Source organism: Carassius carassius, chromosome 19 (assembly GCF_963082965.1).
Source record: "Carassius carassius chromosome 19, fCarCar2.1, whole genome shotgun sequence".
Lineage (NCBI taxonomy): Eukaryota > Metazoa > Chordata > Actinopteri > Cypriniformes > Cyprinidae > Carassius > Carassius carassius.
In genome coordinates, this window is record NC_081773.1 from 20425529 (window position 1) to 20451797 (window position 26269).

Consider the following 26269-nt stretch of genomic DNA (forward strand, 5'->3'; position numbering starts at 1 on the left):
GTTACTCTACCAAAAAAAAAAAGTAAGTTCTTTAAGTTTCAGAACTAAATATGAATTATTTTTTCTACCCATTTTGAAACACCCAGATTTGAAATCGAGAGAATTGTGGTGTCGCGATTCTCTTTGACACACATCTATATATACGTATACAAACATATACAACTCTATAAAAATTATTACCGTCTCGATTGTCAAATGCAAATCACGGACATGGTTTGGTGAAGTTAGCAAATCTCAACAGTGTGTGTTGACTTGTAATGCCATGAGTAAAAATGAGAATGGGTACAAAAAGCATATAAAAATCTAAATCTGCATATCATGACCCCTTTAACATGTCGTATTTTTTTTTTTTTTTTTTAATGCCCATGTTAAACATTTACCAGTGCTAATGTTTTATGTTTTAACAGAGCATACAGACTTTGATCCCCAGACGGTTAGACCAGGAAGTCGGTATAGTCATGTTCAGGAGGTCCAGGAGCGGCTTAATTTCTTGAGGTATTTATACTTTACAAGCAACCTTCCTCTACACTGCATAGATTGCAGAATCCAAATTCAATTCCATCCTTTTCTTTTTTTCACATTGTTATTTGTCTCCAAACTCAACTTATTTTTTTCTTCATGAACCTGAGTATCACAGCGTGTACCAGAATAAGCTGTTTATCACTGTAGCTAGGCGATGAAGGTTTCACAAATGAAAAGTGTTTTTCACTTCAACTTTTTACCCTGGTTTCTATCCCTCTGATTTTATTACCACAACTATACAGAAACAGAATGTTCTGTCTGTACTAGACTATTATAATATAAAAGGCAAGTTATTTGTTGTGATTGGCAAATTTCTTGTACACCAAGGAACAGTTTCTTGGTGTGCACCTAATTTCAGTTTGAAGATAAATTGATTTGGTCTGCACCACGAGGTCTATTATGAAAACGGCTAGTTGTTAGACTCTCTAAATAACAAATCACTAAATATCCTCGTCTTTCAGGTTCCTATTGAAAGATGGGCAACTCTGGCTGTGCGCACCTCAGGCTAAGCAGATCTGGAAGTGCCTGGCGGAGAACGCAGTGTTCTTGTGCGATCGGGAGGCCTGCTTCAAATGGTACTCCAAACTCATGGGCGACGAACCCGATCTTGACCCTGACATCAACAAGGACTTTTTTGAGAACAACGTACTGCAGCTTGACCCCTCACTGCTGACAGAGAATGGGATGAAATGCTTTGAACGATTCTTCAAGGCTGTCAACTGTAGGGAGGGTAAACTGGTGGCAAAACGCCGGGCATACATGATGGATGACTTGGAGCTGATAGGGCTGGATTACCTGTGGAGGGTAAGAGTCTGTTGGATCTTCATTGGGATGTTCAGAGCTGCCTTGTTGGATATTACATATCTGAAATGCCTTCTTTTTTTAGTCTGTTGGTTATTTTGAAATAAGTCAATATACTGTAACAAAATGTCAAGTAGCTAAGTTGAAAATTTGCCTTTTTGATATTTTGGGTGACATTACAGTTATGCTGTTGTAATATCACTAGAAGTAATTTTTAGGTAAAATGAGTCCAAAGTTAAATTGAGCCAAATCCTAAATGTCAGCTTGAGCTTAAACCATCTATTTTCTATATTTTTTTCTTTAACAGGTTGTGATTCAAGGAAGTGATGATATTGCTAGCCGAGCAATTGACTTGCTTAAAGAGATTTATACAAACCTCGGACCAAAATTACAAGCCAATCAGGTAATAATACAGAGGAAAAGCGTATCACTTGCTGTAATAAATGTTGCTCTTGTGTTTGTTTTACAAATGTGTCATATGACTGTTTGCAGGTAGAGATCCATGAGGATTTTATTCAGTCTTGCTTTGACCGGCTCAAAGCCTCCTACGATACTCTGTGTGTGCTGGACGGAGATAAAGACAGCATTAACTGTGCCAGACAGGAGGCCATCCGCATGGTCAGAGTGCTGACTGTGCTTAGAGAGTATATAACTGAGTGTGATAGTGACTACCATGAGGAAAGGACCATCCTGCCCATGTCCAGGTAGACCCATTCAAACCTGTCATAAAGTAACTCTTCTCTTGTCTATGATGGCTAGAATCTAATAAACTCAATTTTATTGATTTATTTTTTATCTTTTAAGGGCTTTCCGAGGAAAGCATATCACGCTAGTTGTGCGTTTCCCAAACCAAGGCCGACAGGTTGATGATTTGGATATTTGGTCACATACCAACGACACAATTGGTTCTGTGCGACGCTGCATTCTGAACCGCATAAAGGCCAACAGCACCCACACCAAGATTGAGCTGTTTATAGGGGGAGAGATCATAGACCCAGCAGATGACAGGAAGCTAATCGGGCAGCTAAACCTCAAAGATAAAACTGTAGGCATCAGCTTAGCTGTTTTTTCTCAATTTACTCAATAGGCCATTTCACACACAAGTTTTATCTTTCTTTTAACAGCACATTTGAACAGGAGATGTTATAGGTTATGAGAGTGTTTTTTTTTTTCTCTCTCTAGCTCATCACAGCAAAGCTCACCCAGGTCAGCGCCAATATGCCTTCCAGTCCAGACAGCTCCTCAGACTCCTCCACTGGCTCCCCTGGGAACCATGGTAATCACTACAGTGATGGGCCAAACCCTGAAGTGGAGAGCTGTCTTCCTGGCGTGGTGAGCATTGTGCCATAATTTAGCCAAACAGTCTATTTGTTGAAAGGGGAGTGCATCCATAGTCATGAAAAATATCTTGACAGAAGCGGCGTTGATAAATTGTGCATATCCACCCATGGTGCTTTGCTGAGAGATCTGTAGAAGCGCCCCCCCCCCCCCCCCCCACCTTTTGCTAAATGTCTGGATTTAGTATTACATTTATTACTGCTTTTATTATAACTGCCTTAATTGTTCTGCATCTCAGATAATGTCCCTGCACCTGCGCTACATCTCTTTCCTCTGGCAAGTTGCAGACCTGGGCTGTAATCTCAACATGCCTCTCCTGCGGGATGGAGCTCGTGTTCTAATGAAGCTCATGCCTCCAGGTGCTCTATATGCTTCATTAGATGTCTGCTCGAGACCTCTAGCTGCACCAATCTGCCATCTCTATTCATTACTCACTGTTGTTGCCTTTCAGATAATGCCACAGTGGAAAACCTGCGAGCCATCTGTCTAGATCACGCCAAACTCGGCGAGAACAGCCTTAGCCCCACATTGGATTCACGTTTCTTTGGACCATCACCATCGCAAGTGCTTTACTTGATAGAGGTTTGTTTGGTTCTCAATATGAAAATATTTTATGAAACTAGCCAAGCATGGACGCATAGCCGGTTATGTTATAGTATAATAGTATGTTCTAGTATATATGTATTCTAGTATTATTTCCTCTTTCCAATTTCCTTTTATTTATTTTTTGTTGAACTGATTGATTGAATCAAATAGTAATAATAAAAATAAATTAAATAATAATAAAAAATAAAAATACACACAGATAAGTAGTGTACATAATAGATAACACAAAAATGTAACGCAAACAGTTAAACATTAAGATTACTGAAAAACACACAAGGGTCTACAAATATATATATTTTTTATTATTTAGCTTTATTTTTATTTCAGTTTAGGATTTCTTTTTTTTTCATAATGGTATAAGATTCATATTTTAATTTAATTAGCAAAAATGGGCACAGTAAAACTGCCCAGAAGGCTTTTCTGTGTGGCATCGTTCTGTGATATACGCAATGTTTCTGTGTGTCTCAGGTGGTGTACGCCTTGCTCATGCCTGCCAGTGGGACGTTGGGTGAGGATGCGAGTGACTTCCAGTACAACTTCTTGAAGAGTGGTGGCCTGCCCCTGGTTTTGAGCATGCTCACCAGAAATAACTTCCTGCCAAATGCTGACATGGAGACCCGGCGGGGAGCTTATCTCAACGCACTAAAAATAGCCAAACTGCTGCTCACAGCTGTAGGCTTTGGCCATGTAAAGGCTGTGGCGGAGGCCTGCCAGCCTGTGGTGGAGGGGACTATCCCTGTGTCGCCTGTAAGTTGCCCTTCCTTTAGCTCCTGCTGACTGTTCCTTTCAAGGAAGTCTTGCAAAAGTATAGGCACAATACCTTCAGTGAAATTTATTTTACAGAAAAGGTCCACAACTTATACCCTCACTTAATTAAAAAACTGTTTCAATCTTGTAATTTTATAAGGAACACATTTTAAATTCATTGTGATATCATATTGGGAATTTAAAACTGTAGCAATGGCATAAGAGACAGACTTCGTCTCTTAGGGAGGAAAAATTTAACCTGCGTTCACTTGTGTGCTTCACTTTACACTTTTGTCCAGTACCTCATCTCATAAAAGTGCATTTGGCACAGCTCTAGTTTGTGGTTAGGACCAAAAACACAGTTCTGTTTGAAGCACTGCAAGGAAGTAATTTATTTATTTATTTTTCGGAGTGAATTTTAATAGGTTTAGCACTGATGGTTTAATTTCTGTTTAAGATCATAACCTTTCAGCCTCCCTGACATTCATCAATCATTAGAAACCGGCTGGCTTGCCCTGTGTCGCTTCACAAATGTCAAGGGTGTACAGTGTCTTGAGAGGAAACACAGACTCCAGAAGCGTTTTCCATTCAAATTTTGCCTGCATCACAAGCTGTGAAGCTATATATTTTTGTTAAAGCACTGAATGTTTTAGTACAAAAACAAACATGATTTTAATTTTATACCAGTGTCGGGTAGAGTTTCCTGCATTTTAAACTGTGCTTCACACATTACAACTTTGTACAGACATGGTTTTTGGGCTATTGTTAAAAATGTTGGGTCAGTGATTTTTTTTTTTTTTTTTAAGTTTTGCTTGGAATGCATTAAACTGATCAAAAGTGACAGTAAAGACATTTGTTATCAAAGATTTTTAGTTCCAATAAATTCTTTTCTTTTGAGCTTTCTATTCATCAAAGAATCCTGAAAAGAAAATGATCCCATAAATGTTAATATTTGTTTCCAAAAAATGTATTTGGCAGCACAACTGTTTTAAACATTCATGATCATAAATGTATCTTGAGCATGAAAAAAAGCATATTGAAAAGATATTTAAAGGATCATGTGACTGCTTTAACCATCATAATAATTACATTTTAAGATATATTCAATTGGAAGAGTTATTTTAAACCGTAATAACTTCACAAGATTACTGTTTTTACTGTATTTTGTTCAAATAAATGCAGCCTTGGTGAGGAGATTTTTTTTTTCAAGCTTTTTGAGATCGAGCTTTTAAATGGTAGTTATTATCCGTTTCCTAGCTCTCTTTCTTGCTTTACTGTACATAATAGAGACCTAGCATGAATTTGCAAGATAACACTGTTTTTTTTCTTTCTTATTCGTTCATAGATAAACCAAACCACACATGACCAGGCTCTAGTGTTACAGAACGCCTTGCAGAATATCCCAAACCCCTCAGCCGAGTGCATGCTGCGGAACGTGGCCATTCGCCTCGCCCAACAGATCTCGGATGAGGTATGTTATGCAACAAAACACAACTGTTGCCTACATAAACTGGTTTGTTTGCATTGTTCAAATAAATGTCCTTAGCTATGTTTAAATGTGTGTAATGATCAACAGTGTTTTTGTTGAAACCTCTTTTGCTTTGCATGTAAAAAAAGAGAGTGAAACACCTCATGTTTCAGGCTCAGCTTTCTTAGTTTGTGCTTCTCTTCCTGTACCCAGAACTTTTTCCAGGCCTCCAAGTACATCCCAGATATCTGTGTCATTCGAGCGGTTCAGAAGATAGTCTGGGCTTCTGGCTGTGGCTCGGTTCAGCACGTCTTCAGTTCTAATGAGGAGATCAGCAAGATCTATGAGAAGGTACTAGTTCTTGGCTAAGTTGAAAAAAGAAAAAAACCTAGGTGTGATTCATTATTTATGAACTCAATATTATGAATATTATATAGGACTCAATTAGGGCTGCACGATTTGTCATTTAAGCATTGATATCGCGATGTACGAATCCACTATAGTCACATAGCAGGATGTGCAATGTAGGCTGTCGTAGTTGATCCGTTATTCATTAACCGTACGGGCCAGCTGCTCCCCGGCCCTTGACGAATGTGATTCTCAGATTAATTGCACAGCTTAACCATCATAAAGTGAAAGTTTATCATTTGCATGTGTTTTTAAGTCCTGTCAGTTTAACAGGGCGCATATAAGAACGAGCAGAGAGAGAGAGAGAGCGCAAGCGTGAGAGAGCCCCGGCCGCGCGCGCACACGCTCACCTTCACCGTCTTCATTACCAAACAATTTACAGCTGTGTTTTTATAAACTAAGATAAACAAAGATTAATAAATATAGTAACACAAGTATTGCTCGTGGTAAGTTCATGTTAGTTAATATGTTAGCAATTCAAACCATATCCTAAAGTTATAAACAAATAATTTACTCTAATTTAAATAATACTCCTGATGTTTAAATCATTTAAAATGAGAATGTAAGGCTACGTTCACACTGCAGGGCTTAATGCTCAATTCCAATTTTTTTTTTAAAATCGATTTTTTTGCAAGGCCGTTCACATTTCCAATTAAATGCGACCTTTTGTGGTGATCTGTGTGAACGTGAAATGACCCAGAAGTGATCTGCATGCGAAGAAGAGTACTCAACGGCCAACGACATCACTCGTTGTTTGCGGAAGTAGCTAAACATGGATGTCATAACAACAGTGTAGTCAACAGCGGAGCTCGTTTAGCAATATTAAAGTTATTTAAGCAGCATCGTCCGCCATGGTTGTTGTTTGTCTTCTCATTCCCGCCTACTTCAACGCAGAATTATGACGTTTGTAGCGTATCAATGACGTACGGGTCGGATACATGTGACCTGGCCGTTCAGACGGAGGTCGCATTTCAAAAGATCGGATACGTATCGGATTTAGGACCACATACCCAAATGGCCTGGGTCGCATTTGAAATGATCGGATCTGTGTCGTTCAGACTGTCATGAAAAGATCAAATACAGGTCGCATAGGGGCAAAAAAAAATCGGAATTGGGTCGTTTCAGCCTGCTGTGTGAACGTAGCCTAAGTGTGCTCACCTCCTTTTTTTTGTAAGAAAAAATCAGATTCGATTTAATATCGCAATATATATCGCAGAAAAATCAAATATCGCAATGTCATTTTTTCCCAATATCGTGCAGCCCTAGACTCGATATTTATGCTTGTGATGTTGGTTCTTCCACAGACCAATGCTGGCAATGAGCCTGATGCCGAAGATGAGCAGGTGTGCTGTGAAGCTCTGGAGGTCATGACCCTGTGTTTCGCCCTTTTGCCCACTGCACTAGATGCACTTAGCAAAGAAAAGGCCTGGCAGACCTTCATTATAGATCTGCTGCTGCACTGCCAGAGCAAGTGAGTTATCGTAAAGTAGGGTACTGTTATTCCTGTTATGCTTTTTAACTTTCAATAAAATAAATATGCTTTTGTTGTAGTTTTGAGGAAGTCTTTTTATAAAAGTGAGGTATTAAATGTTTAAACTTGAAATTAATTTATTAACGTTTTTCAAAATGAATTTTGTCATTTTATCAAACGGGATAGAATGGTTTTGTTTTATAAAATTCATTGCTAATAATGCATACTATAATTTGCATCTAGGTCTGTTCGCCAAATGGCCCAAGAACAGTTCTTCCTAATGGCCACCCGGTGTTGTATGGGCCATAGGCCTCTCCTCTTCTTCATCACCCTCCTCTTCACAGTTTTAGGTGTAAGTGTCTTGTATATGTCTTTGGAACAGAGATGGAGTTTTTTTTTTTGTTTTTTTTTTTTGTTTGTTTTTTTACATTTTGGTGTTAATTCAGAACATCTAATTTGTAGTCATTTTATCCTGTCCTTTTCTGTTCCAGAGCACTGCAAAAGAGCGGGCAAAGCATGCTGCTGATTACTTCACTCTTCTAAGGCACTTACTCAACTATGCATATAACAGCAACATTAATCTTCCTAATGCAGAAGTTCTCTTAAATAATGAGATCGACTGGTTGAAGCGCATCCGGGTATGTTAATTTACCTAAACTTCTTTTTTGGAATTATTATTTAGAATAGTGAAAACTTTAGTGTGTACAAATTTGAGTTTTTTTGTTGTTGTTGTTTTTGTCCTAGGATGAAGTGAAGAGGACTGGAGAGCCTGGGGTTGAGGAGACCATTTTGGAAGGTCATATTGGTGTCACAAAAGAGCTACTAGCTTTCCAGACACCAGAGAAGAAGTTCCACATTGGCTGTGAAAAAGGAGGTGCTAATCTTATCAAGGTAAACATTTCAGTGGTAAACACTGGCCACTTTTGCTAAATACCTGCAACATCAGAAGAAAAATCTCCTATTTATGACTGCATTGGCAAATAAGACTAACTGATCTTACTTTTTTTTCCCATGAACTCCTTATAGGAGTTAATGGATGACTTCCTGTTCCCAGCATCTAACGTGTACTTGCAATACATGAAGAGTGGAGAATTCCCCACTGAGCAGGCCATACCTGTGTGTAGCACCCCAGCCACCATCAATGCAGGCTTTGAACTGCTGGTTGCACTTGCTGTCGGATGTGTGCGAAATCTCAAGCAGATTGTGGACACACTAACTGATATGTACTATTTAGGTGCGCGCTAATGTTGAATCCTGATTCCTAGAAATGGTGCACTCAACCCCAGTTTTCATGATACATAGTTATTTACTTGTTTTTTTTATAAATGGTTTTTATGTACCTTTAGGTTGTGAACCACTTACAGAATGGGAATATTTACCGCCAGTTGGACCAAGGCCCACCAAGGGGTTTGTGGGTCTGAAAAATGCAGGTGCGACTTGCTACATGAACTCGGTGATCCAGCAGCTCTACATGATTCCTCCCATCAGGAATGGCATTCTGGCCATCGAAGGCACGGGCAGCGATGTGGATGATGATATGTCTGGAGACGAGAAGCAAGATAATGAGGTACTGCCTAGCATGGTTCATTTCTGGAGTTTCAGACTGCATTGTGTTCATGAGAATTTTGCTCTGTGTGCGAGTGTTTCATATAAAAAAGGACTATAAATCAAAACAAATATCTCTGGATGAGGTAACAGCATGATTCACTTAGACTGAGCAATGTGAACTAGTGTTGTCACGGTACCAAAATTTCAGTATTCGGTACCGATACCAGTGAAAATCCACGGTTCTCGGTACCAATTTCGGTACCAAAGCAAAACACAAAAATATGCTAATTATAAAAAATAACTTTTTAGCACTACAAATAAAACCAATGCCATTATTTATACTTATTTACAATTGTGTTTAAAGTTTTTCTACAAGTTATATAATTATGAAAAACAGTAAACAAGTTTCACCCAAATTTAATTTGTCTTTTAATTCATGAAATTTAAACACATTTTATTTTTGGTAAATAAAGGGGATTTGCTATTAAAATTAAAACATGGAAGAAATATTGTGATTTATTTCTTTAAAAAATAAAGTTTTATAAATTTTTTCAACAGTAATAGATATTAGATTTTTCATCTAATATTTTGTATATATATATATATATATATATATTCAGCTTTATTTATATAACAACTTTAAATAGTTTGAGTAAACCGTAACATTGGCACATTGCATGTTGAACAAAGGAAGTTTGCAATGGGCCATTAGCACCTGTACCAGTCACAGTGAATAAAAATGGGAGTAGGATTGCCTAGGGAACAGTTCAGGTGGAGGGGTGTGGCTTCTCATTTCCCAGTATAATTAAGCTCAGGTGTGCTTTATTAACCCCGAGAGTGCATACAGCTCTTGGGCTTGTTGTTGTGGAAGCACACACATTGGATTGTTTCTGGAGAGGTTGTGCTTTCAGTTTCTGATGGATGTTAATTTCATTAAATTTAAATCATATTGCATATTTTTTAATGGATGAACTGCCCAATGATGACTATCATCCTTTCTCACTATCAAGTGACTGAAAAATTTAGCCACCTCTGGGGTATATATGCCATGTGGGCATTCCTTGGAGCTGAGGGCATTTTAACAAAAGTTTTCTTTAAATCATTGTGATATTATTTAAAACAATTGCAGTTTATTGAAAGTCTAGCTTCAATTGTTGCAGAGTAATGTGGATCCCCGGGATGAGGTGTTTGGCTATCAGCACCAGTTTGAAGACAAACCTTCTCTCAGTAAGTCAGAAGACAGGAAGGAATACAACATTGGGGTTCTTCGGCAGTTGCAGGTCATTTTTGGACACTTGGCTTCTTCCAGGTTGCAATACTATGTGCCTAGGGGATTCTGGAAGCAATTTCGGTAAATTTACCCTCTCTTTTTTTTGTGTAATCCTCCTTTCTTTGAAGAGCACTGAACAAGACACTATTCTCTAAATCGGTCGCTTCCTCCTGCAGGTTGTGGGGTGAACCGGTCAATCTGAGGGAGCAGCATGATGCCCTGGAGTTCTTTAACTCACTAGTAGACAGTTTAGACGAGGCTTTGAAAGCATTGGGTCACCCTGCCATGCTGAGCAAAGTGCTGGGTGGCTCTTTTGCTGACCAGAAAATATGTCAGGGCTGTCCTCACAGGTACATTGGAAATGTAATATTGCTTATTTTTTGCCTTCACAGATCTTTGTGTCAGTGTAACATACTCCATGCTGTCTTTTCAGATATGAATGTGAGGAATCGTTTACGACGTTGAATGTAGATATCAGAAACCATCAAAATCTCCTCGATTCTATGGAGCAGTATGTGAAAGGAGACTTACTCGAGGGTGCAAATGCCTACCACTGTGAAAAATGCAACAAGAAGGTGTGTGTTCTGTCTTTATCTTAAGGATGTCTTTGTTATTTAAGAGAACACCTATTAAGCTCAAGGTGGTGTGTCTACATGACAGGTGGACACAGTGAAGCGTTTACTCATTAAAAAGCTTCCTCCGGTGCTGGCCATCCAGCTAAAACGCTTTGATTATGACTGGGAACGAGAGTGTGCCATCAAGTTCAACGATTACTTTGAGTTCCCTCGGGAGTTAGACATGGAGCCTTATACAGTAGCTGGAGTAGCCAAGCTGGAGGGGTCTGATGTGCACCCAGAGAACCAGGTATTACACCAGCATTGTCTGTCTTTGGTCTTCAAATTGTCTAATTTAAATAAATGCAATTTGGGAATATTTTATATAGCTTAAGTTTTGAAACTGTCCTTAGCAGGAGGTGGTCCAGCAGAATGAGCCGTCAGAGCCGGAACCCCCCTGCAGCTCTCGCTATCGTTTGGTGGGAGTGCTGGTCCACTCAGGCCAGGCTAGTGGAGGTCATTATTACTCCTACATCATTCAGAGGAACGGCAGTGGTGGTGAGGGAGAAAGGAACCGTTGGTATAAGTTTGATGATGGAGACGTCACTGAGTGCAAGATGGATGATGACGAGGAGATGAAGAACCAGTGCTTTGGTGGAGAGTACATGGGTGAGGTCTTTGACCACATGATGAAACGCATGTCCTACAGGCGACAGAAGCGCTGGTGGAATGCCTACATCCTCTTTTATGAGCGTATGGACACGTTGGATAAGGACAGTGAGCTGGTTAAATACATTACTGAGCTCACAGTGACCAGCAAACCTCACCAGGTGAAGATGCCCTCTACTATTGAACGCAGCGTGCGCAAACAAAATGTGCAGTTCATGCACAACCGTATGCAGTACAGCTTGGAGTACTTCCAGTTCATCAGGAAACTGCTGACCTGTAACAGTGTCTACTTAAACTCCCCTCCAGGTAAATCCAGCCATTGACCTTGCTCTATTCTCCACTGTTGCAGATGGGATCAGGGCTGCAACGTGCTGTCATTTTGAATCCATTCTTCAATCGGTTTCTTTTATAAATTGATAAAAAGCAGAATTTGACTTTCTTGTATCTTGAGGGAAATCCTGATATTAAAAATTGTTAATTCCTTAAGATTTTATTTAAATGCTAAGTTATATTTGGTGATTTCTAACATTTAAAAGATAAGTTAAAGTAGGGATGGGCAATATATCGCATGCGATTGTCACGCGCATTTCGTCAGTAAATCCAGTTCCCTGATTGGCGGTAAATCGCTATCACCTGCTTTCAAATGGAGCAGCATTTACGCAATATCGCATTCATTATCGAAGGTGATTCATCTGCGATAATGAACGCAATATTGCGTAGCTTTATTTTTATTAAAGGAATATTGTGAAATATTACAATTTAAAAAAAAATTCTGTTAATGTAAATTTTTTTTTTTTTTTTTTTTTTTTAATTGTGATCACATTATGCACAATTCAATAATGAATACAAAAGTAGTTGAACAAAAGTGCAACAATGTTTGGTATGCACAATGTAATGTAATCAAATTAAATATGAAACCAAAGCTATATACCACTGCCAGGGCATTAACGTTTCATAAAACATATTTTATAATTTGTTATAGAAAAAAAAGTTGTTCTCAAAGATGTGGGTGTGGGGTGCAGGAGAATAAGGGTACACACACTAGGTGTTTTGAGCCTGAGCTTCGTTCATTCGCCCCTGGCTTGGTTGTAAGAGGTGGGCCAGAGCGCGGTTCAGTTGGGCTTGGGTGTGGTATGCCTGCGAGCACTAACCGCACCAGAGCACAGAATTTCTGATGTTCACCATGATTGCGTTAACATTTCTGATCAGCAAATGTGATGGATCTGTAAAGCAATATATTGTAAGAGGGTCATGTTATCGCATCCCAAACGACTCTTATTATAAACCACAAAGTTAACAAATGAACTCCACTGGGCTCAGTGAGATCGCTTCTCTGCTGTCATCACATGCTTACTATTTCCAACTTATGAAGTCGTGAGTGCTGCTGTCTAAGGCCTTCCCCAAATGCTTTCATAGGTTGAGACGTGTGATGACACCCATCCAAAGCTAATAATATTATAATTATTATTATTTATTTTTTTTGATATTCTGTCTGCATTGTACATATGCTGAAAACAAAAATCGTTGCAAGGAAGTTAAACAGCTCTGTATCCATAAACAAATTGTAGAAACTCATTTTCTATGTTTTAGTTGTGCTTTAAACTTCACCATTAGCCTGTGTGTGTGTTTGGGAAATGGGTTTCCTTTTTACATTACACATTCACCTATTGTTGCTGCTGCAGAATAATCTAATCCAGGGGATGGTGAAAGTCATTGTAGCAGTAACAATAATTATTTTGTGGCTTTTAGGTCAAGACCATCTTTTGCCTGAAGCAGAAGAAATGGCCATGATTAGTATACAGCTGGCTGCTAGATTTCTCTTCAGTACTGGATTCCACACCAAGAAAATTGTCCGTGGCCCTGCTAGTGATTGGTAAGCCTGTGATTTCTGAGTTTATCAGGCACATGCTTGCCTTTGTAATTCAACAGTTACCGTATTTTCCGGACTATAAGTCTACTTTTTTTCATAGTTTGGCTGGTTCTGCGACTTATAGTCAGGTGTGACTTATTTATCAAAATTAATTTGACATGAACCGAGAGAAATGAACCAAGAGATATGAACCAATAGAAAACATTACCATCTACAGCCGCGAGAGGGCGCTCTTATGCTGCCAGAGATGCTGCTCAGTGCTCCTGTAGTCTACACTGAGCAGCATAGAGCGCCCTCTCGCTGCTGGAGACGGAAATGTTTTCTCTTGGTTCTAAATAAATGCGACTTATAGTCCAGTGCGACTTATGTTTTTTTTCCTCATGACGTATTTTTGGACTGGTGCGACTTATAGTCCGAAAAATACGGTAGATGATTCCTTGTTTATCTACAATAAGTTGATCCTTGTTTCTTTTATTTCAGGTATGATGCTCTGTGCATCTTGCTACGGCACAGTAAGAATGTGCGTTACTGGTTTGCACACAACGTCCTCTTTGCATATCCGAACCGCTTCTCAGAGTACCTGCTTGAGTGTCCCAGTGCAGAGGTTCGAGGAGCCTTCTCCAAACTCATTGTATTCATTGCACATTTCTCACTGCAAGATGGACCCTGCCCTTCACCCATTGCTTCACCTGGACCTTCAAGTCAGGTACGTCTTGTTAATCTAGGCTTCCCTCATTCATGGGAAATCAGGGTATGTCTACAATTTGGAGCTCAGTCCACAAGGTTCTTTTATGTTTTGCATTATGTCCTTTTAGTCTCAGAGCTGTGATAATTTGAGTTTAAGTGAGCACTTGTTCCGTGCCGTACTTAATCTGCTGAGAAGGGAGGTCTCTGAGCACGGCCGTCACCTGCAGCAATACTTCAATCTTTTCGTCATGTATGCCAACCTTGGTAAGGACCACTCGCCACCCTTAAGGATTGCATTCATATGGGCTTGCATGCTATAGTGCTGTCCCGTCTCACTCCCATTTCTTTGTCAGGCTTGGCAGAGAAGACGCAGCTTTTGAAGCTTGGGGTACCAGCTACCTTCATGCTTGTGGCTCTGGATGAGGGCTCTGGCCCTCCCATTAAGTACCAGTATGCTGAGCTTGGAAAGCTCTATACTGTCGTCTCACAGCTGATTCGTTGCTGTGATGTGACGTCACGTATGCAGTCCTCAATCAATGGTGAGAATTTTATACTTTGCTGCAAAATGTGTTCATTCAGATAACAAAATAGTCTGTAGGCTTTCACACATGGTTTTGGTCCCCATTGCCCGATGAAGATGTACATCCTTGCTCAGGACTTACTGACTGACACACAGCCATCTCCAGGCTTGAGTGCCAGGTTGGCATTGCTTGGAGCTGAGGGCATTTACAGAGAAACAAGCAGAGATGCACTTCCTTTTTTTTTTTTTTGTCAAGCCAAAAGAATGTTTTAGTAGTTTGATTTGTAGAAACTAATTTTAAAGATTTGCATTGAAAACCAACATTTTCCAGACCACATTCCAGGATATGAGCTGACATTTCCACGTGTTGACATTTTTAGGAAACCCTCCCCTGACAAACCCATATGGTGACCCCAACATCACTGCTCCCATCATGCCTCTGCAGCAGCTGGTGGTGGACATCCTGTTTGTGCGCACCAGTTATGTGAAGAAGATTATAGAGGACTGCAGTAACTCAGAGGACACTATCAAACTGCTGAGATTCTGCTGTTGGGAAAACCCTCAGTTTTCCTCCACTGTGTTGAGTGAACTACTGTGGCAGGTGAGGGGCATTACCGGCCTTCGTCTTTGAAAAGATGTTGTCAATTTTCAAACTTAAGTAGCATTGTGAATATTACAATTACATTATAAATGCACATTTAATTTGGCCATTAAGTTTCCTAAAGACTATCATTGGACTAAACTTGTTTCCTGCTGTCATCCTCTCTCGCAAATTGTGATGAGGGAATTTAGACAAGTATTTTAATAGCATCTGGTTTAAACTGAAGAAGCATGATATTGGAGTTTGGAAAGTCTGTGAATCTGTGTAAATGGTCCGTAACACTTATGTCGATGTTAAATGTATACAATTTTTCGCTGTATCGTCTAGGCATGTGCATGTGTATTTTTCCTGTCTGAAGATGGTTGTTAACATTGGTGTTTTTACATAGGTGGCATATTCATACACGTATGAGTTAAGGCCTTACCTGGACTTGCTGCTTCAAATCTTGTTTATTGAGGACTCATGGCAGACTCACCGGTAAGTCTATCTTTCCACTTTTAGCAAATGTCTCTTTTGTGAAATAGTGTATGAAGAAAAGGCCCCAGAACAACTGGAAACTCATATCTGCAATTTAGTTCCTGGAGTGAAGTCCTTAATCTTTAGGCATCTTCACTTTTTTTTTTTTTTTTTTTTTTTTCTTTTTTTTTTTAGATTAATTAAGTTCCTGAATGGATAGTAATGTCCTGCTTTGCCCTTTTCCTTTGTTAGGATCCACAATGTGCTGAAGGGAATCCCTGATGACCGTGATGGGCTTTTTGACACCATTCAGCGCTCCAAAAATCACTACCAAAAGAGAGCTTATCAGTGCATCAAATGCATGGTGGCTCTTTTCAGCAACTGTTCAGTGGCCTACCAAATTCTCCAGGTCGGCTTGATAATGAAAGCCTGCATTTGAATGTTATATGTATTTGTGTTTGTGTATGTAAAAACTGATTATGGTTTACTCTTTCCAGAGTAATGGAGATTTAAAAAGGAAGTGGACCTGGGCAGTGGAGTGGCTTGGTGACGAGCTGGAACGGAGACCGTACACTGGCAATACTCAGTACACGTATAACAACTGGTCCCCTCCTGTCCAGAGCAATGAGACTTCTAATGGATACTTTCTGGAGCGCTCCCACAGTGCCCGTATGACTTTGGCCAAGGCCTGTGAGTTGTGTCCAGAAGAGGTAAGTGATGGCTCATGCCACCCCTCATTGTCTGCAACATTAGCGCCAGTATGTTTAAAGTCTAATCACGCATGTGTGCTTCTGCCCATTAGTTGAGACATTTTAATAATTACTTATTTAAATATCTGAATGGTTGCCCTTTAAGAACCCGTAATGTAGAGAAACACTTTATTCAAACTTTAGAAATTAGCACTGAAATCTCTCACTATGACTGTATAATGATGGTCAGGCACATATCAAACGTTTAATCTTTGGAAAACAATTTTGAAAAGGTTTTAGAAGGAAGTCTTTTCTAATCCAGAAATGTTTTACTATAGATAGGGCTTTGAGTTTTCGACTTTTATTTCCAGGTTTTAATTTTTATAACGCAAAGCAGTTACAAATGTTGATATTTGCATAAATTTAAGTTTCGTTACATTTACACTTGATTTTATGCCATGTTTTTTTTTAAAGCCATTTCTATTGATTTGCAGAAATAAGGCACTTTCTTTATCAAGTTTAATCAGTAGCAAATTGCCACATGTTAAATGTATGCAGCCATAGATGCATAATTTGTTGAAACAGTATGCAATATTAACTGCCGTTTCAAAATAGTGTCACTTAACGAAGCACGAGGTGGTATCTGAAGAGGACGCTGGCCGGAACCCGTCCTCGACACAGCAACTTTTGCCAGGGGAAGTGACAGGCCAACAACAGCACACCGTAAGACTCGTATGGCCCGGCCACACTGGTGCCATCTGCGCAACATTTTGATGTTCACAGGGCTTGATGTAGACAGAACCATCTTCCACCTCCCTCAAAAAACACACAGTCAACTTATTTCGTCCTCATCTCAATGTGTCCAAACTGTTTCCTTCTACACAACAAGAAGTCATAATGTGTAACTAAGTGATCGAAAACTCTAAGCCTTGGCTATAGTGTACAGATGAGAGTTGGAGGTAATTTTTGTGTTTGGTGGTGGTTTTCTTTCTTGATTTGAGTCTGATTTTATTTTGGGAATGTAAGGTCTGGTCATCTAATCTGAAAACAACCTGCATGAAGAAGCTTTCAGTTTTATTCCATTCTGATGATTAACTTTCTGAGGAAGAACACAATGTTCAGGAGAATGTTTAGTGTTCTAGTCATACCACTGTCTATGCAGTTCATCCATGGGCAAATTCCTGTCATCCAGTCATCAGAAGCTTCCTTAAGTTAAAAACAATTTAATCAAATTCAAGTATAAGTGTTTGGTTTGTGTTGTCCATTTATAGTGTTCCCTCATCTGTCATTGGATTTCACTAAGTCCCCCTAATAATTTTCTTTGTTCGTCAAACCGATAAAGCCTTGAACTTTCCCATTTTATTGAATTTTCATGTTTATATCGCAAGGGACTCTTTATAGAGGACATTGTTCACAACTATCCCTGGTTAGTTGCTATGAAGAAAATATAATTATATTGTATTTTAGATCTAGTGCTCAACTTCATTTGTGATGGTTGTTTTAGGAGCCTGATGAGCAGGAGGCCCTCGATGAGCAGGACACTTCTCCTCCAGAGGACACTGCTCCCTACCCTCACTCTCCAGGCACAAAGTTTCAACAGGTAATGATCTTCAGTCACACAAACCTCATGCTACTCTTAGACATCTCTTAAACACATCCTGTATTTGTGAAATTCCAAAGACTTTAATAAACTTTCTTAATTGCAAACCCATGTAGTGTTTTTACTGGAACCTTGCATTAAAAAAGAGGGATGCTGAGTTCCTGGTTTGAAAGATTGTTGTGGGAGTTTACTATTAGATGGCTAAAGATTTTAAAGGTTTTGGTCCATTACATCCTTTTGGGGAAAAAGTCTCTTATACTCAATGCATCATTTATTGGATCAAATACAGCACAAATATTATAAAGTAACTACGGTTTAACTTCTGATCAATTTAATGCATCTTTGCTGAATAAAAAGTATTTCAAGAAATGAAAGTTTGTTGAACATACATTTAAACAGCACTTTGTGTTTTCACTGACTAATGGCTTTTAGGTTTACCCCAGTTGGGAGTGTTTGCGCTTTTTGATTGTTCAATGTGTCGTTATATAATGGCATCTCCAAGTCGAAGTAAACCATAAATAAAATTCTTCTGATTGTCATGTAGTAATATGGTTGTTCTTGCATCTTTTCAGCAGAATAACCTCCCGCTTACACAGCCGTACACTGGCCCTGCAGCACAGCACGTCAACAACCCTCAGCATCCAGGCCCACGAGCACAAGAGAACTGGGAGCCCCCTGAGGAGGTGCCGCCCAGTCAGACTAAAGACTAACAAGATGTTGTCACACTGTCCTCCATCTGAGGTCTCCAGAAGAGATACTCGAATCCAGAGCAAGGCCAGGTCCCACCATGCTGCTCTACTCCAGAGCCCGTGTAACCAGAACATTCAGCTTCCCTCAATTTCTAACCCTGGAGCGGAGAGTCTCTTCACCGTCTGCTCTGCAGTATTAACTGTCAAAAGTGTAACTTGCAGTGGACTGTGCATATTGTTTGTAATAATAAAATGGGCCTGTCGCACTTGTCTCATGACAGAGGTGTACATACTATGTTAATGTTTTGACTGTTCAAACGCAGCAGCGTGTGTGATGCTGTTGGGAGACTGCAGATTTATGAAAATAAAAAAACAACAAAAAAAGAAATACAACGGTGTAAGACAAAAAAAAAATCCCTGTTTTATCCCATGCCCAGTAGTAAGGTTTGGGCCGTTTGGGTCATTCTGCTTTTGATCATACATTATATTCATGTCATAGCTTAACCGGACGTGGCACCTCGTGAGCAAGAGTTGGCCATAGTTTGTGAACAATGGGACGATTGGGTTATGATCTTGACGTTTAGTTGATGTGAATGGGGTGATGCAACTTTATTCTGGAAATTCCTATCGCCTTTTTTTTTGTTTTTTTCTGGTAATAATTCAATAATTTGAAAACTCAGCTGACACGCTGTAACATCTTAGCATGGCTTCACATCAAACTATTATAGTCTAAAGGCGATTCTGCGCCGACTTTCTCCATGGTGATTCAGAAGAGCCCTTTTGTTGGTCCCTTCCTCCATATGTTTTCTAGATTGATATTTCCGAAGCAATGTAAGAAGTAAGTGGCTTTACAATTGCACATGTTTCCATGGATAAATATTTGGCTTTTTTATTTTTAGTTGGGATAAATGCTTAGGTTTTGATGATAGGAATTTTAGAAAGAGAAAATGTATGCAACAGTTTATGCCAGGATGACTGGAACATTAGTGGACAGAACTCGGTTTGCTTGTTTGTCTCGACCTTTTGTGTCAGACAAATGAGCTCCTGGCAATTTAGTGGGTCGCCTGACTTCATGATCCCTGTTCGCATTCGTGTACTCGAAAAGAGCCTCGGTTTGGGGATTCTTCATTTAAGGAGAGTGAGCGTAAAAGCAGAATTGTACCATAAAATAACTGCTGGTTAGTCATGATGCAACTTCAGTTAGTCAAGTCTCTTGGATTAAAGGAGTATAAACATCAGTAGATACTGTATGTATTTAATTGGTAACTTGAATGCTTTTTTTCTTGGATTTTGTTGGAAAAAATACCAAATACTCCTGCAAATGAAAATATTCTGACCATCATATATTTAAATATTTTGCTGTTTTATTTTATAGAATTTATTTTGTTGTATTTCACTAAAAGACAAATAGAATTTGATTTAAGAGGAACATTTTTGTCCTTGTGTTATTTTTAAAAATTATTGACTGTACAGAGTTATTCGCCCTGTTTTTTGCCGACTTTTGTTTTGGCCATGATGTGACATTGAATTCTGAAGCCACAGTCACACTGTTGACTTTCACTTTGTGAGGTTTTTGTGCACAGAAATAGAGAAAAGCATTGCGCCCTTCAAGAATAAAGAAAAGAAATCGGGAAAATGTCTGTCCGTTATTGTGAAGATTCAAAGCTGCGAGATGTTTCGTATCGATTGTTTCAAGTACATTAAAATCACTGTAGAGTGCACAGCTCTATTGGCACAACAATGAAAAATGCAACCATGTGTGTTGGTGGGTTAGGTATTAGATTTTAAATTGCCTTTATAATAGTCCATAGAGTATTGACGGACAACACTTTTATATGTGACCCTGGACCACAAAACCAGTCATAAGGCCAGTCTTTACTAAATCCTAATGATTTTTGGCATAAAACACAAACATGGTACTTCTGACTGCTTTAGTGGTCCATGGCCACATATTTCAAGTCTTTTATAGAATGTCAATGATATGCTTCTAAACCTGTTTTGGTCTTGTAGTTAAAAAGAATTAGCTTAAACCGGTTTTAAACCAGTTTGGACTGCTATTCCAAAACCACATATTTCTTTTTTTTTAAGCAGTCTCTGATTAGAAAAGACACACGGTAACAAATAAAATCCATTAAACCTACATGAATACATTTTCCTCAGAATACAACAATCCTGGGAATACAAAATTGAATTATGGGAAAGGCTTTGTGCTTGAAAAACCTGTATATCTCTTGGAATTTAATATCTAATCACATTTACGTTTAAACCCAATGTTAGCACACAAAATCATGTTAACATCCAGATAATCTTGTAAACACTATAGTACAAATAGTTCGAGACGAACACTTCAACAGATTCCTGAGAACACTCTTAAATTGTTCTTCCTGTTGGGTAGGCTGCAGAGTTCACCTGCCATGCTTAACCAGTTTTAATCATGGCCATAAGGCCAATGTTAATACAGGTGCATCCAAAAAAAAATTAAAATATCATGGAAAAGGTCTTTATTTTTTGTCATTTAATAAAAAATAAAAAAATAATAATAAGAAAAAAAAACGTATATTTTAATTCATTGCTCAAACTTAAATATTTGGAGAGTTTTTTGTTTTAATTCTGATGGAATTAAAAATTCAGTATAAAAAAATAGAAAATTTAATTTTGAGCTTGATTAGTTTGATTAATTTTGAGTATAAATAATGGGTACTTTTTGGGCTAGTTTAGAACATGGAACCATAATTATAGAAAAACTATTGACTTGACAGTTGTCCAGAAGTCAAGTCAAGTCACCTTTATTTATATAGCACTTTAAACAAAATACATTGCGTCAAAGCAACTGAACAACATTCATTAGGAAAACAGTGTGTCAATAATGCAAAATGACAGAAAGGCAGTTCATCATTGAATTCAATGATGTCATCTCTGTTCAGTTAAATAGTGTCTGTGCATTTATTTGCAATCAATCAACGATATCGCTGTACATGAAGTGACCCCAACTAAGCAAGCCAGAGGCGACAGCAGCAAGGAACCGAAACTCCATCGGTGTCCATCGGCTCCATCAGAAGGTCATTGCTGAAAGGGCTGTCTGTTCACAGAGTGCTGTATAAAAATATATTCATAGAAGGTTGACTGGAAGGAAAAAGTGTGGTAGGAAAATGTGCACAAGCAACCTTAAGAAGATTTCCTGTTAATAGTGTTCATCATCTTTGACCTACGTCTTGTATTAAGTTTTCTCAAAATGTTTGCCATATGCACATAAACTGACAGTCAGCAATTTGGGAGAGTTTCATAAGGAGTGGACTGAAGCCGGAGTCAGCGCATCAAGAGTCACCAGACTCTTGAAGACGTCTTCAAGTAAACTGCTACAGCTGTCACATTCATAGAACCAAGCCACTCCTGAACCAGAAAAAACTTTCAGAAAAAGCATTTCACCTGGGGTAAGTAGAAAAAGAACTGGACTGTAGCTCAGTGGTCCAAAGTCCTCTTTTCAGATGAAAGTAAATTTAGCATTTCATTTGGAAATCAAGGTCTGGAGTCTGGAGGAAGACTGGAGAGGCACAGAATCCAAAGTCCAGTGTGAAGTTTTTGAAGTCAGAGATGATTTGGGTGCCGTGGCGTCTGCTGGTGTTGGTGCATTGTGTTTTATCAAATCCAAAGTCAATGCAGCCATCTTCCAGGAGATTTTGGAGCACTTTATACTTCCATCTGCTGACAAGATTTATGAAGATGCTGATTTCATTTTGCAACAGGACTTTCGCACCCGCCCACAGTGCCAAAACCACTACCAAGTGGTTTGCTGACCATGATATTACTGTGCTTGGTTGGCCAGCCAACTCACCTGACCTGAACCTCACAGAGAATCTATGGGGTATTGTGAAGAGGAAGATAAGTAACATCTGACAAACAATACAGAGGAGCTGAAGGCCGCTATCAAAGCAACCTGGGCTTCAATAATGCCTCAGCAGTGCCACAGTCTGTTCGCCTCCATGCCACGTTCCTCCACGCCGCATTGAAGCTGTAATTAGTGCAAAAGGAGCCCCGACTTTGGAGATCTTGAACATTTCTGTTTTGTAAATCTTTAAATTTTTTGAGATACTGAATTTTTAAGTTTCCCAAGCTGTAAGTCATAACCATCAGAATTAAAACATAAATATTTGAGTTTTGTATGCAATGAATCTAGAATATAAGAAAGTTTGCTTTTTTGAATTAAATTACAAAAAATAAAGAAATGTTCCATAATATTCAAATTTTTTGTTTGAGATTCACCTATATTTGCAGGGTGAGAAATTAGTTTTTCAACAGGGAATGAAGCAAGTCTGGGAATTCAGATCACAACTGTTTACTGCTTGAAAAAAAAAAAAACACTAGAAATTTGTCTTGCTGCCCAGACATGGATATGACTCACAGAAGGTAGGTAACAATGTATTTTTATAAATCAAATTAAAGTTCTTGTCATTACAAGTTATCTATTCTGCATCTAAGATTTATGATGTCTTCAATTCCAATGGGTGATTCTGTAACTTTCCATACGTTTGTTTTAATGTTCCCATGTCAATCATGATTACAGGCAGGAATGTTTTAAAAAGTTCTGTATTATGTATTTCTATATTTGTATGTTTCAAGAATAATTTGATACTTTACTATTCATTTAATCTTTTACTATACTTTTTAAGACCTTTTCAGGTCTGTGTACCACTTTAAAAATACATTTTTCCTGGTGATAGAAACTCTTTATAATGGAACCCTTGTAACTTCTAAAATTCTAAATATTCACCTATTACAAACGTAAAATTAATTGCCATTCTAATACTTTTTTGGTAATTTGATTTAACTTGGTGTTTGCTTTTATGCTTCTGATGTTGTGCAGTGTTCCTATGAAAACAGTAACTGACAATAACCGAAAAAGACCTCAAGAGGCATATGAAATTTGTTTGGACACATTTTATTATAAAGATGCTCATTAGTTTTCTTTGTCCTGGACGGTCTTTGTTCCACGCAGTCTGCCAGTACGACGGGCAGCGATAAGACCGACCTTGCGCCCAGCTGGTGCGTCCCTCCTGATTGTCGAGGGCTTGCCAATATGCTGATGGTTACCACCACCGAAGGGATGCTCAACAGGCTGAAGAACAAATGGCACAGGTCAAATTTAAAACCAGCATTTAGACGACAAATCAGAATCTGAAATTACCTGGAATCACATAAAAATACAAATTAAGTTTGCTTACGTTCATAGCCACACCACGGACACGAGGCCAGCAGTTCCTCTTGGCCTTGTACTTGTGGTATGCACGACCTGCCTTCAGGATGGGTTTGTCAATACGACCACCACCAGCAACAACACCTTTAATAAGAGGTAATGACTTCAGACTTCAAACTGGAATACCCCTAATCATTTTCTATAGCAGGGATTCCCAAACTTTGGGAGTTGAATCTCTTTGACATTTTAAAGTACCACATGAGATTTAACATCTGTAAATTCACTTTCAGATGTTTAATAATTTTACAAATTTAAAATTTGTCATCATTAGCGGTTCAAGTTACAAACACCTTCAAATCTGAGAAACCCAGTGCTACAGAACACATCCACAAATGATATTCTCACAATATAGATCCCCATGTTCACAGCATATTTCACTGGAGAAATTTAACAGCAAGCACAACAAAGAAATTTTTTCTTTTATGAAAGATAGGGGAAAAACAAAAGCCAAAGGATATTACAAAATTAAAATCAAATAAAATCTGATTTATAACCATGCAATGCAAGAAACACAATAGGTTATTAACCAAAAACCTTCATGGTTACTTACCAACGACAGCTCTGTTTGCAGAAGAGATGACCTTTTTGGATCCAGATGGAAGCTTGACTCTGGATTTCTTGGTCTCAGGGTTATGGGAGATGACCGTGGCGTAGTTTCCAGATGCACGAGCGAGTTTGCCTCTATCTCCGGGCTTCTCCTCCAGACAGCAGACAATGGTACCCTCAGGCATGGTGCCAACGGGGAGCACATTGCCAATGTTCAGCTGGGCTATAACAGCCCAATCACTTTGATCAGCATGAGCACATAAGACCGGATGTTTGTTTGACCAATTCTCAACTTAAAATACATTACCTTTCTTGCCACAGTAGATGAACTGCCCAGTGTGGATGCCTTCTGCTGCAATGAACAGTTCTGTCCTCTTCTTGAAGCGGTACGGGTCACGAAACATCACCTTAGCCAGAGGAGCTCCACGGCCAGGGTCGTGAATGATGTCCTAGAGGAAAAAGCAGCATTTTTCATTGTAACTTCCCTCTTCAGATCAAAAGTTAAATTTACAAGCTTTCATTTATTTCCCAGTGTTACCTTCACAATCCCCTTGATGTAGCCATGACGTTCAGCGAAGTCGATATGACGGAGTTTAGCAGCACCTTTTCTGTGCTTGACATGGGCTTTGAAGACGGAGCCCGCACCTTTTCTCTGTCCCCTGATAACACGTCCCATCGCAGCCTGTACAAATAAGCAATAACATATGTAGCAAGACATTTCAATGCTATAATTAGAGGCAGTATTTCAACCTGCATTACAACTAAAATGGTCACCATTCACATTACAAAGAAAATGCTGCAATTAAAATGCACATATTCGCTGTCAGACTGCTTAATAGATGGAATACAGACACTGAAATTGGTAATGACATTAAAGTGACGGTTATTTTAACTATTCGTTTAACACACTGACAGCCGCTATAATGAATTTATAAGCGACTTTATAATAGTTAGTAGTTAACGGTTTCCCACACTAACGAACCCACGCACGATTAAAAACAACGCATAATTATCCGCTGGTTAACAAATATATTAAGCTCTCGTTTATTAGAAATAAACTCCGCCGAGTCTTCAGAGTCTAGGCCACATCACGACAGCGGATACACATCACTTATGTTATAAATATCACATTCAGTTTAAACACAGAGAGACCAAAACTAGCAACACTGTGCCCTTAAATATTATGCTGACACTATACGGCTTGTTATATACGTGGATGGTGAACTTTATACGGTGATTGCATTCAGATTGAACAGAGACACAGAAGATTGTTTCTCGTACCAAAACCCCGTTGACAGAAAGAGGAAGTAGAAGGGAACGACGGGGATTTTCTTCCGGAGAAATGGGCGGGGGGATTAAGTACCCGGATGAGTGTTTAGTCTGCGGTCCGCCCTCTAGAGGCTGAACATGTTGTCTGTTGTTTAAAAATATGCTATTGTTTATTTTCGTGTTGTTTTCTGTTTTATTAAACCCGCAGGCTCTCACACGCACACTAGTCTAATTTGTCCACTAATAATTACAAACAGTTAGAATTTAAGTTTAAATCAGTGTAATTTTTTTTAAATTAATAATAAATGCATTATAAATGAGTTCAAATTGAAAATCTTGTGAAAAGTGGGACTTAAAAGCGTCATAAGTTGAAAAAAAAACACGTATAAAAAGATAGCCAAAGTTAGAGGCATTGGACTAAAATGGCTTCATCGTTGTCTGTTGTCTAAAATTATGTCACGTTGTGCAGTTTTGTTCTTCATTAAACATGTGTATCTGTTATCAACAAAAGACTCTCAGTGCACGTAATTTGTCAATTTCGTGCATCGAAAAATTCTTGTCATTTATTAAGTCATGAACATTTCAATCACAGTGTCATCTCCATCACGTTTCTCTTTCAAATCTGTTTATTACCATTATTTTGTATTCTCAAATGTTGTACTTTTGATTCATTTTTTTAGATAACATTT

The 26269-nt window shown here is 38.8% G+C and overlaps 2 protein-coding genes across 8 annotated transcripts in view; one reads left to right on the forward strand and one right to left on the reverse strand.

Moving 5' to 3' along the window:
• The window catches only part of usp9 (ubiquitin specific peptidase 9), a 38479-nt gene extending 18329 nt beyond the window's left edge, over positions 1-20150 (forward strand). For 2 of the 7 annotated variants that reach the window (XM_059500204.1, XM_059500207.1), the window contains 33 exons: positions 408-495; positions 984-1326; positions 1631-1726; positions 1816-2027; positions 2128-2368; positions 2506-2655; positions 2900-3020; positions 3113-3243; positions 3736-4014; positions 5360-5485; positions 5696-5833; positions 7195-7361; positions 7605-7713; positions 7853-7999; positions 8106-8252; positions 8388-8595; positions 8708-8928; positions 10070-10260; positions 10356-10529; positions 10613-10754; positions 10840-11043; positions 11147-11708; positions 13152-13275; positions 13753-13978; positions 14094-14223; positions 14313-14498; positions 14860-15080; positions 15469-15557; positions 15789-15945; positions 16034-16246; positions 16841-16948; positions 17730-17825; positions 18398-20150. In XM_059500204.1, the coding sequence (XP_059356187.1) occupies positions 408-495; positions 984-1326; positions 1631-1726; positions 1816-2027; positions 2128-2368; positions 2506-2655; positions 2900-3020; positions 3113-3243; positions 3736-4014; positions 5360-5485; positions 5696-5833; positions 7195-7361; positions 7605-7713; positions 7853-7999; positions 8106-8252; positions 8388-8595; positions 8708-8928; positions 10070-10260; positions 10356-10529; positions 10613-10754; positions 10840-11043; positions 11147-11708; positions 13152-13275; positions 13753-13978; positions 14094-14223; positions 14313-14498; positions 14860-15080; positions 15469-15557; positions 15789-15945; positions 16034-16246; positions 16841-16948; positions 17730-17825; positions 18398-18535 (5885 nt within the window). In that variant the 3' untranslated portion in view covers positions 18536-20150. The remainder of the gene's footprint in view (positions 1-407; positions 496-983; positions 1327-1630; positions 1727-1815; positions 2028-2127; positions 2369-2505; positions 2656-2899; positions 3021-3112; positions 3244-3735; positions 4015-5359; positions 5486-5695; positions 5834-7194; positions 7362-7604; positions 7714-7852; positions 8000-8105; positions 8253-8387; positions 8596-8707; positions 8929-10069; positions 10261-10355; positions 10530-10612; positions 10755-10839; positions 11044-11146; positions 11709-13151; positions 13276-13752; positions 13979-14093; positions 14224-14312; positions 14499-14859; positions 15081-15468; positions 15558-15788; positions 15946-16033; positions 16247-16840; positions 16949-17729; positions 17826-18397) is intronic. The other 5 variants (XM_059500209.1, XM_059500210.1, XM_059500205.1 and 2 more) reach the window with 4 other exon arrangements.
• Positions 20151-23434: 3284 nt separating this feature from the next.
• rpl8 (ribosomal protein L8) lies at positions 23435-25015 on the reverse strand. The gene is made up of 5 exons (XM_059500211.1): positions 24850-25015; positions 24619-24760; positions 24316-24534; positions 23734-23849; positions 23435-23627 (listed from the first exon to the last, which is right to left on the reverse strand). The coding sequence occupies exons 1-5, from the start codon at positions 24985-24987 to the stop codon at positions 23469-23471; spliced, it is 774 nt and encodes a 257-aa protein (XP_059356194.1). The 5' UTR covers positions 24988-25015; the 3' UTR covers positions 23435-23468.
• Between the last annotated feature and the right edge of the window lie 1254 nt (positions 25016-26269).